The sequence below is a fragment of the Boleophthalmus pectinirostris genome, unplaced genomic scaffold (assembly GCF_026225935.1).
Source record: "Boleophthalmus pectinirostris isolate CB_2022bp ecotype Guang Dong unplaced genomic scaffold, ASM2622593v1 HiC_scaffold_9, whole genome shotgun sequence".
Classification (NCBI taxonomy): Eukaryota; Metazoa; Chordata; class Actinopteri; order Gobiiformes; family Gobiidae; genus Boleophthalmus; species Boleophthalmus pectinirostris.
The window spans coordinates 5,835,601-5,854,398 of NW_026571541.1; the positions used below are offsets into that span (position 1 = coordinate 5,835,601).

An 18,798-nucleotide genomic window follows, 5' to 3' on the forward strand; every position below is an offset into this window, starting at 1 on the left:
AATCATTTCTTATTATAGGTTGTGTGTGAAGTGAAGTGATGTCATTATGAAAAGTTATCTCTTCAATTAATTGTCTCAGTAAACAAAAGCTAGAAAAAGATTTAATGACTTTTATGTAAGCTCAAATTAATCAAAGTGAAATTATCCTTTTCCATTACACGCATAAAGCTTTGCTACTGCAATTTGTGTGGGCAAATCCTTAACAAAACAAAGTGATTTCAGTGTCGTATATTTTGCAAAATTGACTCTTGTGAGCTTTTAAAACCGCCTCAAAAACAGACCTGAAGTTGTGTTTTTTTTTTTGTTTTTTTTTTCAATCACACGTCTGATTAACACTTTATTATTAGTGTGTCTGTCTTCGAAGTTCAAAATGCTCTTTTCCACCTTGTGATGTCATAAAGTGGCATGTGTAGAGTCCTTCAGTCGTCCAGGTAGAATCAAAAATCAAAATCAATGGAGAAATTCAACTTGGCAATGAAAATTCAACATGGGAAAATGAGAAATTCACTGCCTGAAGGGAGGAGCTAACTACAATGAAACTACTCTGAAATGTATTAGCTCCTCCCTTTTCGTTTTCACTTTCAACCTAAATAAACGTTTGTCCGATTCTCACATTGAATTTCTCCTTTGTCGTCTCATAAAGTGGTAGTTTTCGAATTAACAGCTACATTTAAACTTCAGTTAGAGATTTTTCAATTCCAGCACTGAAATCATCAAAATGATTCTAGTGAAGATGTATGGAGTTTAAAAACACAGTGGAGCACTTCCTGTATTCCTGTGTTTTCAGTTTGAGAGAAGAAAAGGTTTGTGTGTTAAACAAAACACAACTCCAGGTCTGTTTGTGATGAGGAAACATTATAACATCAGAAAATAGTCTAATATTGTCCCGTGCCCCACATTCTCTTGATTGTGCTTTTATTGTGAAAGGCGTCTGACTGTAGTTCCTGTTTGTGCCACAGGGGGGAACACGGACAGTGCGTTTGACGTGGACAAAGCCGTGGGGACGCTCGTGATCGCTCGGCCGCTGGACGCAGAGCAGAGGTCCTTCTACAACCTCACAGTCACAGCCACCGATGGGACCAATACAGCTGCTACACAGGTACTGCACACACTTCATTTTGTAAGTAAAAGTACATATACTGAAGTAAAAGTACAAATATTACATGCAACAATGTACCGAAGTAAATGTATTTAAGTAGCTGTTAAAACATGTACTTAAAGAGTAAAAAATAAGAAAATGAAAAAAACAACTATTTTCTTCATTATTTGTCTCCAAAACCAAAATGAAAAAACAGATAATGATTTGTTTTTTTGTTTTTTTTGTTTTTTCAGTTTTCGATTTTCTGTTTAAATGAATAATGGAAAAAACAAATAACAGCCGTTTCCCGTTTTTGTGACTTAAAGTGCGATGCCGGAAATGAACCACGATTGAACCAGGACTAAACCAGGACTAAACCAGGACTAAACCAGGACTAAACCAGGACTAAACCAGGACTAAACCAGGACTACACCAGGACTAAACCAGGTCTAATCCAGAAATGAACCAGGACTAAACCAGGAATAAACCAGGACTAAACCAGGACTACACCAGGTCTAAACCAGGTCTAAACCAGGTCTACACCAGGGCTAAACCAGGGCAGAATTGGACTTGAGAGGGAGAACTGTGAGCCTGTGGAGCAGGGTTTCTGCAAAGCACGAACAAGCAACGTTTGCACATAGCCCCGTGGGGCGTGGAGCTCTGGGCCGGTCCTTTCTCCTGTGGTCACCTGATGGTCTACACGGGTGCACCTCTGGGCCCATCCTGACACGCAGTCCTGGTTTAGTCCTGGTTTAGACCTGGTTTAGTCCTGGTGTAGTCCTGGTGTAGTCCTGGTGTAGTCCTGGTGTAGTCCTGGGTAGTCCTGGGTTTAGTCCTGGTGTAGTCCTGGTTTAGTCCTGGGTCCTGTAGTCCTGTAGTCCTGGTAGTCCTGGTAGTCCTGGTTAGTCCTGGGTTCAGTCCTGGTTTAGTCCTGGTTTAGTCCTGGTTCAGTCCTGGGATCAGTCTGGCATAGCAGTTCAAGTCACGGAAATGCAAAACAGACGTTATCCGTTTTTTCCATTATTCTTTTAAACACAAAATCGAAAACTCCATAAACTGAATCGTTATCCGTTTTTTCATTTTGGTTTGGGAAACAAATAGTAAAGAAACTTATAGTTTTTTTTGTTGTTGTTTTCTTATTTTTTTATTTATTTTGAAAAACAATTGAACAAATGATACACGGATTCTTAAAAACACCTTTCTCCACCTTCTTCTCCTATTCTTCAACTTCTATGGGACTCTGAATGAGTGACAGGTGGATTTACCCAATCACAGTGAAGTATGAACTTTCAGAAGAAGCAGATGACTTGATTTAGCGCTTAAATGCCATAGATAAATATTTAAATACGTGAATCATGGAAAAAGTCAAAATTGTAATCTGGTTTGTGTTACGAACTTTTCACAAAATCACCCACCGTAGTCCAATTTGTAAACAGATAAAGAGTGCTCTCGGAAATTAAGATCAAATTTAGAAGAGCACTTACATATGGCCTTCATTAGGGATTACATAAAAGATTTGCTTATGTAAGTTCAGATGAAAACTTGTTTACTTGGCCATGTAAATAAAGTCTTTCTAATTATACTTCCTCTCTAGAGCTAATACTTGGAGTGCCTGGGTTATTAAGTGCTTTCCCAAATGTCAATATTAAATTAAAAATACCATACGTTTATATAAAAAACTTTGCAGGTAAAACTTTTTCTACTCCCGTCTACTTCTATTTCCAACTTCCCGAGACAAAAGCATGTGTCATTATTAGAAAAAACTCAAATCAATATGTTCAATGCCACTCTCACTTCTCTATGTTTTATTAAATATTGGAGAGAAGAAGAAATACTGCATACAAAATATTTTATTGTAAAGCTCAAAATGCTCTTTAACACCTAGTGATGTCATGAAGCTATCAAGTGAACAGCTACCTTTTACCTTATAGTGGAGCTGGTCGTTGAAATAATCGTTCAGTTTGTGGTACAAGCATCAGTGTCTCCAACTCATTATTCACGCAACCCACAGAATAGTGGGTATAATATATTAGTAGTATATAGTAGTATATATTAGTATAGTATAGAAGTATAGTAGTATATATTAGGATAGTATATGTAGTAGTAGTATATATTAGTATAGTATAGTATAGTAGTAAATATTAGTATAGTATATATGGTAGTAGCATATATTAGTATAGTATATATAGTAGTAGTATATATTAGTATAGTATATATAGTAGTATATATTAGTACAGTATATATAGTAGTAGTATATATTAGTACAGTATATATAGTAGTATATAGTAGTATAGTATATAGTAGTAGTATATATTAGTAGTATATATAGTAGTAGTATATATTAGTACAGTATATATAGTAGTAGTATATATTAGTATAGTATATATAGTAGTAGTATATATTAGTATAGTATATATAGTAGTAGTATATATTAGTATAGTATATATAGTAGTAGTATATATTAGTATAGTATATATAGTAGTAGTATATATTAGTATAGTATATATAGTAGTAGTATATATTAGTATAGTATATATAGTAGTAGTATATATTAGTATAGTATATATAGTAGTAGTATATATTAGTATAGTATATATAGTAGTAGTATAGTATAGTATATATAGTAGTAGTATATATTAGTACAGTATATATAGTAGTAGTATTTATTAGTATAGTATATATAGTAGTAGTATATATTAGTACAGTATATATAGTAGTAGTATATATTAGTATAGTATATATAGTATAGTATATATAGTAGTATATATTAGTACAGTATATATATAGTAGTAGTATATATAGTAGTATATATAGTATATATAGTATAGTATATAGTATATATAGTAGTATATAGTATAGTATATAGTATAGTATATATAGTAGTATATATATAGTAGTATATATAGTATAGTATATATAGTAGTAGTATATATTAGTATAGTATATATATAGTAGTAGTATATATTAGTACAGTATATATAGTAGTAGTATATATTAGTACAGTATATATATAGTATATATAGTATAGTATATATAGTAGTATATATTAGTACAGTATATATAGTAGTAGTAGTATAGTATATATATAGTAGTATATATAGTAGTATATATACAGTAGTATATATTAGTATATATATAGTAGTAGTATATATTAGTACAGTATATATAGTAGTATATATTAGTACAGTATATAGTAGTAGTATATAGTAGTATATATAGTAGTAGTATATATAGTAGTATATACAGTAGTAGTATATATTAGTATAGTATATATAGTAGTAGTATATATTAGTACAGTATATATAGTAGTAGTATATAGTATAGTATATATAGTAGTATATATATTAGTACAGTATATATAGTAGTAGTATATATTAGTATAGTATATATAGTAGTATATATTAGTACATATATATATAGTATATAGTAGTATATATAGTAGTAGTATATATAGTACAGTATATATAGTAGTATATAGTATAGTATATAGTAGTATATATTAGTACATATATAGTAGTAGTATATATATATAGTATATAGTAGTATATATAGTATAGTATATAGTATAGTATATATAGTATAGTATATATAGTAGTATATATAGTAGTAGTATATTAGTACAGTATATATAGTAGTAGTATATATTATATAGTATATATAGTAGTAGTATATATTAGTACAGTATATATAGTAGTAGTATATATTAGTAGTATATATAGTAGTATATATTAGTACAGTATATATAGTAGTAGTATATAGTATAGTATATAGTAGTATATATTTAGTATAGTATATATAGTAGTAGTATATTAGTATAGTATATATAGTAGTAGTATATATTATATATATAGTAGTATATATATATTATACATATATAGTAGTAGTATATATTAGTATATATAGTAGTAGTATATATATATAGTATATATTAGTATAGTATATATAGTAGTAGTATATATTAGTACAGTATATATAGTAGTAGTATATATTAGTACAGTATATATAGTAGTATATATATAGTATAGTATATAGTAGTATATATTAGTACAGTATATAGTAGTAGTATATATAGTACAGTATATATATAGTAGTATATATTAGTACAGTATATATATAGTAGTAGTATTTATATAGTATATATATAGTAGTAGTATATATTAGTACAGTATATATAGTAGTAGTATATATTAGTATAGTATATATAGTAGTATATATAGTATATATAGTAGTATAGTATATATATATACTATAGTATATATTAGTATAGTATATATAGTAGTAGTATATATATTATATATATAGTAGTATATATATTAGTACAGTATATATAGTAGTAGTATATATTAGTATAGTATATATAGTAGTAGTATATATTAGTATAGTATATATAGTAGTAGTATATATTAGTATAGTATATATAGTAGTAGTATATATTAGTCAAAGCTGTCAACAATTGACCAAATGTGGTTGTAAAGGAGACTGTTGTGGTCAGTGTAAATGGTTTTGTCTGGGTTTAAATTGCACACAGCTTTGTGGTTGCAATTGCCGTGATTAAGGTCAATAAGCAAAGTTTAACAAAAATGAAAAAAAAAAAAAAAAAAACGTGTTTTTTTTGATAGTTCTTAAGCACATACAGCATTATGAATGGTTCTATTTTAATGGCTCTATTTCTGAAATTAACCTAAGTCAGTATGTTGCATTTTATTTTAATTTTGCTCGTGTTTTTATTTGTACTTTCCAAATGGTTATTGGGATACTTTTGGTTTCAAATTGCGAGAAAATTTTATGAATTTTGTGCAAAATTAAATATATTTTGGTGTAAAATGTTGTTGAATACCTGACATTGCATTACTGTATATGTATATATTTGCAAATTTGTGATTTATTCCATTAATTTTGATTAAGAACATGATGACTCATTGTCTTTTAGCTCAAACTTATGTGAAATCAGTTGTTTGGTCGGCCATCTTGAAAAATGGCCGCCATGTTGAATATTTCAGGTGGCGAACGGGTTTTTCTAAAAGAGCATGATGTTAGCTAAATATATGAGAAATCCACACTTGTACGTAGTTGAGTCATTTTCGTTGTGGATGCAGTGCACATCCACACTAATCAGATGGAAAATGGTTCCAGAGACGGAACAATCTGGTGCCGCCAGCTTCCACGAATTCATCTGAGTACAGATCTGATCCGGCACTGTGTGGACACCTGAAAACTTTGATACACTGATGTAGGAGCTCTAGTTGCGTCCTTATTGGACCATGTCACTGTGACTTGCGCCTTCCTGATTCGCTGGGTTCGTGACATCAGTCATGTGACGCTATTGTGTAAAACAGTTTGAACAAACCATAGACAAACAGGAAACAGCAGAGCTAGAACTACTTGCAAGTACACGGTCCACGAAAAGACTGTTTTCACACTTGCCATCTTCCTCGGCTCGAAATCAGCTGCTGCATCTTCAGACACGGTGCTCCACTTCCTTGTTTTTACCGCCCATGTGACGTGACGAACAGACTCACCATCAGCAGAACACCCCTCTGTCACAGAAGGAACACTCATATTCCACTGAGTCATGTCCTTTAGTTCGACAGAAGTTGAACCTCATCAGGGCACAAGGAGCGAGCAAGGTTTTTGAGCGCTTAGTTTATGCAAATAAGCCATGTGGTTTTAAGTTTCATTTCTGTAAAATGTAAACAAATATGCTCAAAGCTGTGTGCATAGGGAAATCTTGCAGACACAGAAACAACATGTCTGGACACAAATCGCAAATTGATACAATGATTCATTTCAGTGTAAACGTAATTTAATTTAGTAGAGACGGGAAATCCAAATTATTCTGGTGAAGGTGTAAATAGTTTTAAAACAGAGTGGAGCACTTTCTGTAAATTGGATCTTTAATTAATTTGAGTCTATAGCTTCTTTCCTTTACCAATACCATCACATTCAGAGGTAGGTTTATCTTTGTCCGTTTGGCAGAAGAGGAAGCTGGCCCAATAGCCCATTTTCCACTCACCTGTCTGCGCCGAGACAGACTCACCTGTGGGACCTGGGGGGGGCAGATGGCGGGGCAGCGGGGGTCTCGTTGGCCCAAATTTAGACTTCTGCCCTGGACGAGCTTCGAAGTGTTTTTATTGGATGCCCCCCAGGTCCTGTCCCAGAGCCTGCGTCTGTGTCTGTGCTTCTGATACACAGCTGCTCAGGCCTGGAGTCAGTTTAAGCAGAGAAATCGCAAAAATAGATGGTTGATGTTTGTTTTTTTTTCCATTAGAACAGATATCATGCAGAAAATACAGTTCATACTCTTTATTTATTCATTTTTCTTTTTCACTAAGGATGCACTGATACAATACTGGTATCGGATATTGAAAATTTTGGTGTTTCATTTCAGCTTCTAAGATATGAGTTCAGCAGATATCCCATTTTGGTCTAGAGACTGGTGTAATAATAAGACGATTTATTCACGAATGTTTTCCCAAAATGACTGAAAATATTAAACTTATATTTTTGCAAAGCTGTTCTGCAGTTACAAAACACATTCGGATAATTTTTACCTCATGCCGTTTGTGTTTTCAATCCATGCACTAGTATCGGTTGATATTGGGAATTGGCAGATACTTAAAGCCAAATTATTATATTACTTTATAAAATAAAGTCTATGTCTAATGTTCTAATCTAATCTAAAATGTTCATGTCTATTTATCAATCCCTATTGATTGGAGTCTTTACTAGATTTTTTCATTGGCTAAAGGACAGTAAAAAGGACAGTTAAAGGACAGTTCAGAATTCAGATTCAGATTCAGAAAACTTTATTGATCCCATAAGGCAATTCATTAGCAGCATCTCAGAGCACACCCAAACACAAACAAACACCAAACAAACAAATTACAGTGTAAAACTTTCATAAAACTGTACCCAACATGCACAAAAGAATTTGAAAACCGGTTGGTTTTGAATTTTGGACATAGGACCTCATTGGAGTGTTGGAGACGTTTGGAGACACTAAAACACTAAAAACTGTCTTAACTACTCCACAAAGCACTCGAAGCACAACTATTATTACACCAGACTGTCTATATAAATGTCTGTGTTGATAGAATAATGTTTGAACTAGGTTAAATCTAACCTTGCATCGCGTGAATCGTCACATGTTGAGGGACTATTTTTTCACATATCAGTCCGCCGCTGCCAAACTTTCTGTCAGGAAGTACAAGTCACTGCTGCTGCTCAGACATAAATCCTTCAAATGCAAGGTTGGTTTTACTTCTAAAATTATTCTATAAACACAAACATTCACATTGACACTCTGGCATTATATTTGTTTTGTTTCGGGTGTTTAGTGGAGTGGGTAAGACTGTTTTTAGTGACAGGCTAACTATGGCCATTGACATGCACTAGCCTAGCACCAGCGACCTCTGCAAATACAATTACTGGATGGAATATTTCAAAAAGTGTCTCCACACGTCTCCAACACTCTGGCTCACTAGGAAATGACGTCCTATGTCCAAAATTCCGAACTGTACCTTTAAGTTTGTGATTACCATTGTATCATAATATAAAGCTGAAGTTAGGTTCTGCTTCTTTGGTATTTCACCTCAAAAATACAAATCGTCACATGTTTGGGGTGCACTGCAAAGACCATTTACCAGTTTCCGTAACAAGTTGTCACCTTGCCTGGAATGTTCCACAGTATCTCCATGGGAACGAGCAGGTGATACCATAAGGCCAACGTTTTGAGCAATAAAAATAGATGTGATTCCAAAAAATGAATTAGATAAGTTAAATGTCATAGTGTGGAAAATCTTCACAGAGTAGATCAGAAAAGTTGCAGTTTCATCAATCATAGAAGCAGAAGTAAATGTCATAACGTTAAAGGTGCACCTTATATTTCTATGGATAGGTCATTGCTCTGCTTTGAAGGTTCTGCAGTATAACATTAAACAGCTCTACCTTACATTTATTCAATTACAGGTAGTATTATTGGTCAAAAATAACTAGAAAAACAAATATTCTGACAAGTGGGATCACCTCTCCACAGATCTGACCTGTAACTTGGCTCACGTTGGTCTCCATGAAGATAGAAAGGTTTAATTCCATCCTGTGACTCATTCATTCTTCTCAGGTGCACATCACTGTCATGGACAACAACGACAACGCTCCGGTCTTCTCCCAGCCGACCTACGACATCACCATCTCGGAGGACACGCCCCCTGACTCGGAGGTGGTGCAGGTTCTGGCGTCCGACCGCGACGAGCACCACAAGCTGACCTACTCCCTCCAGAGCGCCATCGACCCCAGCAGCCTCCGCCTCTTCAGGATCAACCCCACCCAGGGAACCATCTACACCACACAGAGACTGGACCACGAGGCCTGCGCTCAGCATATCCTCACCGTCATGGTAAGAGTGTGCGGTATTTTTATTTTTCAGAGTCTAGAATGTGATGATGTGGAGGACAAGAAGCAGATTTTCCTATAGGCGAGTTTCACTGTTGACAAAAGCGCGCGTTGCATGCTGGGAATTATTTTGGTCGGCGGCAAGAAACACTAATTCAACATGACGGACGGAGCGAGAAAGCACGTAAAGGGTATTGATCCCGGATATTTATCCACTCTAACGGCAGAGGACCCAAGACCATTTGACCAGAAATTGGTCATAAGCATCGATGGAGCCAAATCACCCTTTTCAACCCCGACAAAAGGTGGACCAAACCAAATTTCTGGTCGGAATCGCCAACTACCTGGACAAATATTCACTTTGGCGATATCCACAATGACTTGGTGGAAACTCCTGGGCCATTCACAGCAGAAAAGATGAAAACCTCCAAGAGTCTCGATGTGTTGTTGAACTTGTTAAAGTCCACGGTTTGTTAGGATCTTCTACGTTTGCTCTGCGGATGTTTGAAAGCCGTTTAATTCACCGTTAGCGGTTCTTTTCACTCAGAATATGAAAAAGCACATTTTCCTTGAGTTGAGCTTAATTTTGACATCCATGGGTTTTTGAATGATGTTACCATAGCAATAAACTATTCTTCGTAATCTCTCATCCCACGTCCAGGATCAGTCCACGGTTTCAAAGTTTATAATCATAAAACATTCTAACTTATGAATAGAAATATGAATTTTGAATTGTGAAATGTACTTAAAATGGCACCTGTAGGTTTTTATTTTATTTTCGTTTCAAAACCCTTAGGCCTTCGCACAGTACTGCTACTTTTCTGTTTCTTTTGTCCTCGTTAAAACCTGATCTCGCGATATCACTGAAGCTATGCAGCCCATGTCCAGAGCAGTGATTGAGTCCGACCCGAGCCCGATATGCATTAAGGTATTTGTGTCCGAACCAGACACAATTAAAATCACACTATTTTCATAATCCTACTAATGACAGAAGTAGGATATTGTTTGTGTTCCTCTAACGGACACAGAGAGGCAAAATACAAACTTGGGACTTAGCGAAAACAACAAGAAGACTTTATTACTCACCTCTTGTAAAGATGTAAATTTAAAGTGCAACATTTCATCCAAATTGTCCTCCGCAAATAATGACATTCAGTCCACAAAACCAAGCTGTTGATCCAGTTTGAGGCGTTCTTTAAAAGTAAAAAGGTTAAAGTAGTTCAAGCTGCAGATTAGTGATAATGACTACTACCTGTGGACTTTATTGCCGATCTTTTATACTTTACAAATCACGTATTTGAAGTATTGCACCACATTTCACAAATAATAATAACTCGGATTTGACTTGAATTTAAACTAGAAGTCCACTGCTCTGATCTTTTGAACACTCCAGAGCCTCAAAGCGAGTCGTTTTACTCTCGACAGGAAACAGTAGACGTGCTGATGTGTCCAACCTGAGCCTGAATATCAGTTCTAAATATTTGTCCAAACCCATCCCGTTGGACTTTGGTCGGGTTTCCATGCTCTACTGGGCAGTACTTGGATGGGAATCCGCAGGGAATTCCAGGTGCCACAGTGGGGCGCCAGTGGTAAAAACTGTTGTTGTGTCTATAGGCAAAACACTTCACCCACATTTCCTAGTATGAAAGTGGTGAGTGGTCCAGTGGTGTAGACTGGCAGCTTCGCTTCTCTGAGTCTGTTCCAGGGCAGCTGTGACTACATTAGTGGTTTACCATCACCGGGTATTGAGTGAATGAATGAATAATGCACCAAATTGTAAAGCGAAATTAAAAAGAGATGAGATTGAAAGTTTTAACTGGAAATGTATTTGATTATATTAAAATGTATTTAAGATTTAGACTGATACTCTTGACCCACTAGTTTAAAATCAGGGCTTTTACATTTTAATGCATAATTAGATCCAATCCCTGAAAAATGAATCAGAATTTTCTTTCCTGGCCTCTTTGTTAATTAAATACATTATGCAGTATTCTGGAAATTCTTCAGTATTTAAACATTTCTTTGTTTCATTCCAGGTAAAGGACCAGGAGTTCCCGTACAGGAAGAATCTGGCTCGCGTGCTGGTGGAGGTGGAGGACATAAACGACCACGTGCCCATCTTCACCAGCGCTCTGTACGAGGGCTCTGTCTATGAGTCTGCTGCTGTGGGCTCCGCTGTGGTTCAGGTCACTGCTCTAGACAAGGACAAAGGCCAGAACGCTGAGCTGCACTACACCATTGAAGCAGGTAATTATAAAACTTCTCTGAAAGACACCAGCTACCTGTCTTTTTTAAAATAGTTGTGGCCAAAATCTATTTTCCTCCATAAGAACCAGCAGAGCACAAACAGTAACCCACAACTATTTACTTTTAGTTTCAAAATGTCCTCCAACTTTCAAAGCCACAGTCTGCAACTTTTGCCAAAAACTGACTAAAATAAAAGCTTTGTTTTGTTCTTCATGTGTTGTTTTGTAGGGATGTAAAGATATCCAAATCTCATGGTACGATATTTTCACGATACACATCTCACTGTACGATATTTATTGCAATATTTTGTGGAGACTAACAAAATTGTGAATATGCTACTTTGTCCTCTTAAAATGCCTTGACAAGCCTTAATCCAAAGAACTAAGATTTAAAAGTGCTTAGAACTGCAATTTTTTCATATAGATTGCAGCAAAGGATCATGGTCGATGTAGTTCCCTCTGTTTTTTAGTTATTGCAGCACCATAACAATGAATTTAAGCAAAGAAACTTGTAATTTGTTTTGTTTTCATACTATATCTAACCCTAACCCTTTGGCTGTCATATTCCACAGTATGGGATAAAACTAATCTATTTCCATGGAGAATGTCCCGAAGTAGTTTTAACTTTCTATTTCCATGGACTCATGCAGGTGACGTGCTCAAGAAAGTTACATACCCTACTAGGGGTGTGCAAAAATATTAAAATATCGACATATCGTATTCTTTAATGTGAATGATACAGTATCGATATCTGTGACTTCTGTATCAATATATCGCCAAGAATATTTTTTGGTATATTCTTGGCAATATAGGAAACTCTTTTATGCAACACATCTGACATTTTCACTGTTTAAAATGTTTGTGTTTCATATGAACTTTGCACAAGAAGTGGTTTAACAAAGACTTTTAGTATCACAGCCATGATTTAGCATTTATTTTTTATTGAACCGTATCAAATCGATTATAAATATATTGTATCAAACCAAAAGTGCACTGTATTGAGATATGTATAGTATCGTGACCTGTGTATCGAGGTATGTATTGCATTGACAATTTCTTAATGATACCCAGCCCTACACACTACCTTTAAGTTTAGTAGTCTCCCACAAGTTTAAGTCGCTAATTGTTCTGTAATTTCAAGTTATGTTCACAAGAGAAGTGAACCAAAAATGTTTAGCAATAAATGGTCACATTTATATAGCACCGTTTTATAATAACATATTGACACATATTCATACACATTTCCTGAAAATGAAGTCGGTTGGCAAAATGATTCCCGCATATTGATACTGGTTGTACTTACCGTATTTTCCGGCATGATAGGGCGCACTCATAAACTTCCATCCCCATCAAAAAACGACTGCGCGCCTCGCAATCCAGAGCGCCCTATACACAAATCCATTCAGGTGTCCCAGCACAACTTGAGTAAACTACAAAGCCGCACTACCCGCAGCGCACGCAAACACACACGGAGCAGACAGCGACCACACAGCCAAAAACACCCACAGCCACACTCATCACTCCACGCCGACGAGGAACGGAATGGATGAACGAACCGAAAAAGCGAGTGCAACGTGCCGCTTCTAGACACAACTGAACAACTGAGTCACTGCGAACACGCCGACAATCCAGCGGCCCCAGACAGCACCCTCCCTACACGCCACAACTGAACAAAGCCCAGAGTCACCGTGAACGCACCAAACAAAGTCCCACTGACCCATCCAACTGTTGTGTTTCGTTTAAAGTCCGGTGCGGTTTATTTGTTATAAAGTTTGAAAATAGACCATTCAATGACAGTGCGCCTTATAATCCAGAGCGCCTAATAGTGCAGAAAATACAGTATGTGTGCAAATAGGTTGATTTGAAATGACTGCATGGATATCTCTGAATAATTATCTTATTTGTTTTACAGGTAACACTGGGAACGCCTTCCACATCGAGCCTGTTTTGGGAATCATCACCGTGGCCCGAGATTTGGATTTATCGAGCATCGGTCATTACGTCCTCACGGTCAGGGTCACCGACAGCGGCTCACCTCCTCTCTCCACCACCACTGTCGTCCGGATCGCCGTCACTCTTTCTGACAACGCCGGCCCCAAATTCCCACAACCGGAATACCAATCTGAAATCACGGAAAACGCCGCTATCGGAACGTCTGTAATTACCATCAATGCCGTAAGCCAGTCGACGTTAACTTATAACATCAAACTTGGCAACGCAAATCATGTTTTTCAAATCAACCAGTACAGTGGAGTAATAACTACCCAAAAGCAGCTAGACTACGAGACCAAACCATCGTATACGCTCATCGTCCAAGCTGCCAACATGGCTGGAATGGCTACAAATGTCACTGTAATACTTCATGTTGTGGATGAAAATGACAACCAACCTGTATTCCAGCAGCTTCACTATAGAGGGAGCATTAGCGAGGCTGCTTCAATCAATAGCGTCGTCCTTAACTCAGATAATTCTCCCTTGGTTATCAAAGCTACAGACGCCGATCGCAACCAGAACGCTGTTTTGAGCTACCAAATAGTTGAAGATACCGCAAAGATGTTTTTCACCGTCGACTCTGGAACAGGGTCGATAAGAACTATAGCTAACTTGGATCACGAAACTATTTCAAGCTTTCATTTTCACGTTCACGTAAGGGACAACGGAAAACCACAACTGACAGCGGACAGTCCAACAGAAGTGACCATTGAAGTTATAGACACCAACGATTCGCCGCCGCGGTTTACTCAAAGTGCGTATGAAGCTGTTTTGCTGTTACCAACGTACGTAGGAGTTGAAGCGCTACAAGTTTCAGCAATTGATCCAGACAAAGATGTACCTACAGAGCTAACATACACGTTAACTGATGGAGTATTGGAGCATTTTGCCATAAAACCTTCGAGTGGTGTCATTGTGGTAAAAAATAATAACTTCTCAAAAGAGCGTTTCCGATTCAGCGTCAAAGTTTCAGATGGGAAATTCTCCAGCACTGCTTTGGTGACTATCCTAGTTCGTGAAGCGCTGGATTCAGGTCTTAGCTTCTCCCAAAGCATCTATACATCGTCAATTCAAGAAAACGTTTCTAATATCACTAAAGTCGCTGTTGTGAACGCCATTGGAAACCGTTTGAATGAGCCGTTGAAGTACACACTACTGAATGCAGGCACGAGATTCAGAATTCGTCCGACTTCTGGCGTAATCCAGACTACGGGAATACCTTTTGATCGTGAAGAGCAAGAGTTTTACGAATTGGTAGTTGAGGCAAAACGTGAGCATGACCGGCTGCATGTAGCGAGGGTTCTGGTGAGAGTTCAAGTGGAAGACATCAATGACAATGCGCCAGTTTTCGTCGGTTTGCCGTACTACGCGGCGGTTCAAGTGGAAGCTGAACCTGGATCGCATATTTTTAAAGTCATGGCTGTTGATGGTGACAAAGGCATCAACGGCGAAGTGTCATATTACTTAAAAGACGATCACGGACATTTCGAAATCAACCGACATACTGGGACTTTGAGCTTAAAACGTGCATTCGAATCGGATCTATCCAATGTGGAATACCAAATGGTGATTTTTGCACGAGATGGAGGGTATCCGCCGTTATCCACAAGCGTTGAGTTTGCGATAACTGTTGTCAACAAAGCGATGCCAGTTTTTGACAAACCTTTTTATACCGTATCCGTCAACGAGGACATTTCAATCCACACGCCTATACTTGGCATCAACGCAACCAGTCCAGAAGGTCAAAATATTATCTATACTATTGTGGACGGTGACCCTTCTCTTCAATTTGACATAGGTTTTGATACTGGTGTGATCAGCGTCATTCATGCTTTGGATTACGAAGAAGCCTCGTCTTACCGTTTAACTGTAAGAGCAACTGACTATCTGACTAGCGCCAGAGCTGAAGTCGACGTTGATATTATCGTGCTCGATGTAAACGATAACGCTCCTAGTTTCCAAAAGATGTTTTACAAAGTGATTTTATCTGAATCGGCCATGATTGGGACCCCTGCGCTTCAGGTTATTGCAACAGACAGCGATTCAGAGAAAAATAACATCGTACGCTATCAGATTTTTTCTAACGAGCACAATAGCACTGATTACTTCCACATTGACAGCAGTAGCGGACTGATTTTAACTGCACGTATGCTCGATCATGAACTTGTCCAGCAGTATAACTTTATCGTAAGGGCTACTGATAATGGTTTTCCACCTTTGAGCAGCGAAGTCTCAGTCATTGTTGTCGTAAATGATTTGAATGACAACCCACCCGTTTTCCACCAACTTCTTTACGAGGCGTATGTGAACGAATTGGCTCCAAGAGGACATTTTGTAACCTGCGTCCAAGCTTCAGATGCTGACAGCTCGGATTTTGACAAACTGGAGTACAGCATTTTGTCTGGGAATGAGAAAATGAACTTCGTGATGGACAAACGAACGGGGATTATAACTTTATCAAGTCATCGTAAGCAAAGGATGGACCCAGTCTATAGTCTGAACGTGTCCGTGTCCGATGGAGTTTTTACAAGTACAGCCCAAGTTCACGTGAAGGTTTTAGGAGCCAATTTGTTCAGTCCAGTATTTGAACAAAATCTTTATGTAGCTGAAATCAGAGAGAACTCACCCGTGGGAACTAGAGTTATACAGGTAAGAGACAATGCATTTATATTTAAAGTGTTTGGTGACTGTGTCATTTGAAGAGTGCTTGGGCAATTATTTCATGCATCAAAGAGTAAATGTCACCTATGAGATTATTTGGCAACGCAGTACATCTAGTTCTTTGTCACTTACGCAGTAAATCATTTTAAAGTTTTCAAAGCTATTTTAAAGTCAGCCCAACTTTGTCAAAGATTTACAAATCTTATTTTGAACTGTAACTTACATAATGTGGCTTTGGCTGCATTCTCCGTTGTACTTCTGTATATTTGGTATGATCCTGATGTTTTTTAAGGGCAAACTAAACAAAAACTAAAAAAAACAAAAACAAAAGAAAGTTGTATCATATCGTGTCATTTTAAATGTGTAATTTCTGGCTACTTTACCCACCTCTGCTTTTCTGTGTTTTGTGTTGATTATCATACATAGTATAAAATATTAATATGTGTTTATTTTTTCTAGGTAAAGGCAACAGATGCAGACCCAGGAGTATACGGCCAAGTCTCTTACTCCTTTGTGAATGACATTGGAAAAGACCAGTTCAGTATTGACCCAAATGGACAAATTCTAACTTTGGAAAAGCTTGACCGTGAAGACCCTTCCAACAAGAACATTATTTTAACCATTGCCGCCCAAGACTCCGGTGGACGGGCTTCTTACTGCACCGTCCAGGTCTCTCTTTTGGATGAAAATGACTGCGTACCACGTTTCCAGGCAACCGAATACAGAGCGTCAGTAAAATCAGATGTTGCTAAAGGACATTTAGTGACACAAATCCAAGCTTTTGACAGAGATGCCGGTTTAAACGCCAAAGTTACATACTCTCTTTACAGCGAAGCCCATGTCCCAGTGGTGGACATTTTAGAAATCGACCCAGATAATGGTTGGATGGTGACCAAAGGCAGTTTCAGCCATTTGCGAAATTCAGTTTTGTCTTTTTTCGTCAAGGCTGTGGACGGTGGAAACCCAATCCGTCATTCACTAGTATCAGTATACATACATGTCCTGTCCCCTGATTCGTTTATACCATCTTTTACTCAGCAACAGTTCCAATTCAACACACCTGAAGACACCCCAATAGGTTCAGTCATTGGTAAAGTCCATGTTAATTTGCCTTCTGGACATGGTTCACTACCTGTTACATTTGCCGTAGTCAATGGAGAGATGGGAGAAAACAACCAAGATAGCGTGTTTGTAGTAGAGAAAGATACAGGGGCGATTAAACTTGATAAACCGCTGGATCATGAAGTTATCAAAGGATTTCATTTTAAAGTTGCTGCGACTGTACAACAAGCAAAACTAGACTCGGTAACTTCAGTTGATGTCGAGATCAAAGTTTTAGATCTGAACGATAACAAACCTGCTTTTGATGCGAACAACTACGAAGCTACAGTGATGGAAGGAATGCCAATTGGGACAAAAATCATCCAGGTTCATGCTGTAGATCCTGATTCAGGTGCTAACGGACAAGTTACGTACAGTCTTGGAAACTTGCTCCAATCAGAAATGGACTCTTTGCTTGAAACTTTTAGCATTGACACCAACACTGGCTGGATTTCCACCCGTAAAGATCTGGACCATGAAACCAGTCCGTCTTATACTTTCACAGTAGTGGCAGCAGATTTAGGGGAGGTTGTATCTTTGTCCAGTACTGCGACCATCACTGTCGCCGTATCAGACATCAACGATAATCCACCAAGATTTCTGGAGCAGCATTATTTTGGATCAGTTCAAGAGAGCGATCCTCCTGGGCAAGTGGTGGCGGTCCTCAACACCAGAGACGATGATAGTTCTGCTGTGAACCGCCAAGTCAGCTACCACATCATCGGTGAGTACAATTGTAATGATATTTCAACTGTCTGTGTAATTCCATACAGTGTTTTCGTCCAGGTATATGGTCCATAACAAAAGAAACATGAATTTTCTGGCAACTGGTAAAATATTTTGCATGCATATGTTAGTTCAGCCATGAAAGGGCTCATATTATGCTATTTTCTGCAGTAATGTAGACCTTTTTCACAATGGCTGGAAGTGCCCCTCTGTAGAGTTTGTGGAACTTCCGGTTAATGGTTTTCCATGGCAAAATGTCTGTGGAAATGTCCTACATATTTTCCACCTGCTTCAAAAATCTGCCCCATCACCAAATCTTCATCCAACAAGGTCCTCAAAGGATAAACCTTTCTCCGTGAAGAATTTATCCACAACTATTAAGGTAAGAAAGAAGAAAGCTTAAAGGTGAACAACGACGGCGCATTAGTGAACTATTCCTGAGCAAAACTAATGTTATGGTCATGAAGAAAACATAAGTAACTTGTTAACTCAGACTCATTCTAGAATTAAAAGAAAAAATAATTTCATGATGTAGACACAAAACCATCTGTCTATACTACTATCTACATCATGGAATCATTTTAATTTATTTTAGAATTAGTG

The 18,798-nt window shown here is 37.2% G+C and overlaps 1 protein-coding gene across 3 annotated transcripts in view; it reads left to right on the top strand.

Annotated features, from left to right (window-relative positions):
• Positions 1 to 18,798, top strand: part of fat3a (FAT atypical cadherin 3a) — a 203,879-nt gene that overhangs the window by 103,170 nt on the left and 81,911 nt on the right. For all 3 annotated transcript variants that reach the window (XM_055148012.1, XM_055148013.1, XM_055148014.1), the window contains exons 7-11: positions 960 to 1,099; positions 9,198 to 9,473; positions 11,506 to 11,716; positions 13,628 to 16,356; positions 16,828 to 18,193. In XM_055148012.1, the coding sequence (XP_055003987.1) occupies positions 960 to 1,099; positions 9,198 to 9,473; positions 11,506 to 11,716; positions 13,628 to 16,356; positions 16,828 to 18,193 (4,722 nt within the window). The remainder of the gene's footprint in view (positions 1 to 959; positions 1,100 to 9,197; positions 9,474 to 11,505; positions 11,717 to 13,627; positions 16,357 to 16,827; positions 18,194 to 18,798) is intronic.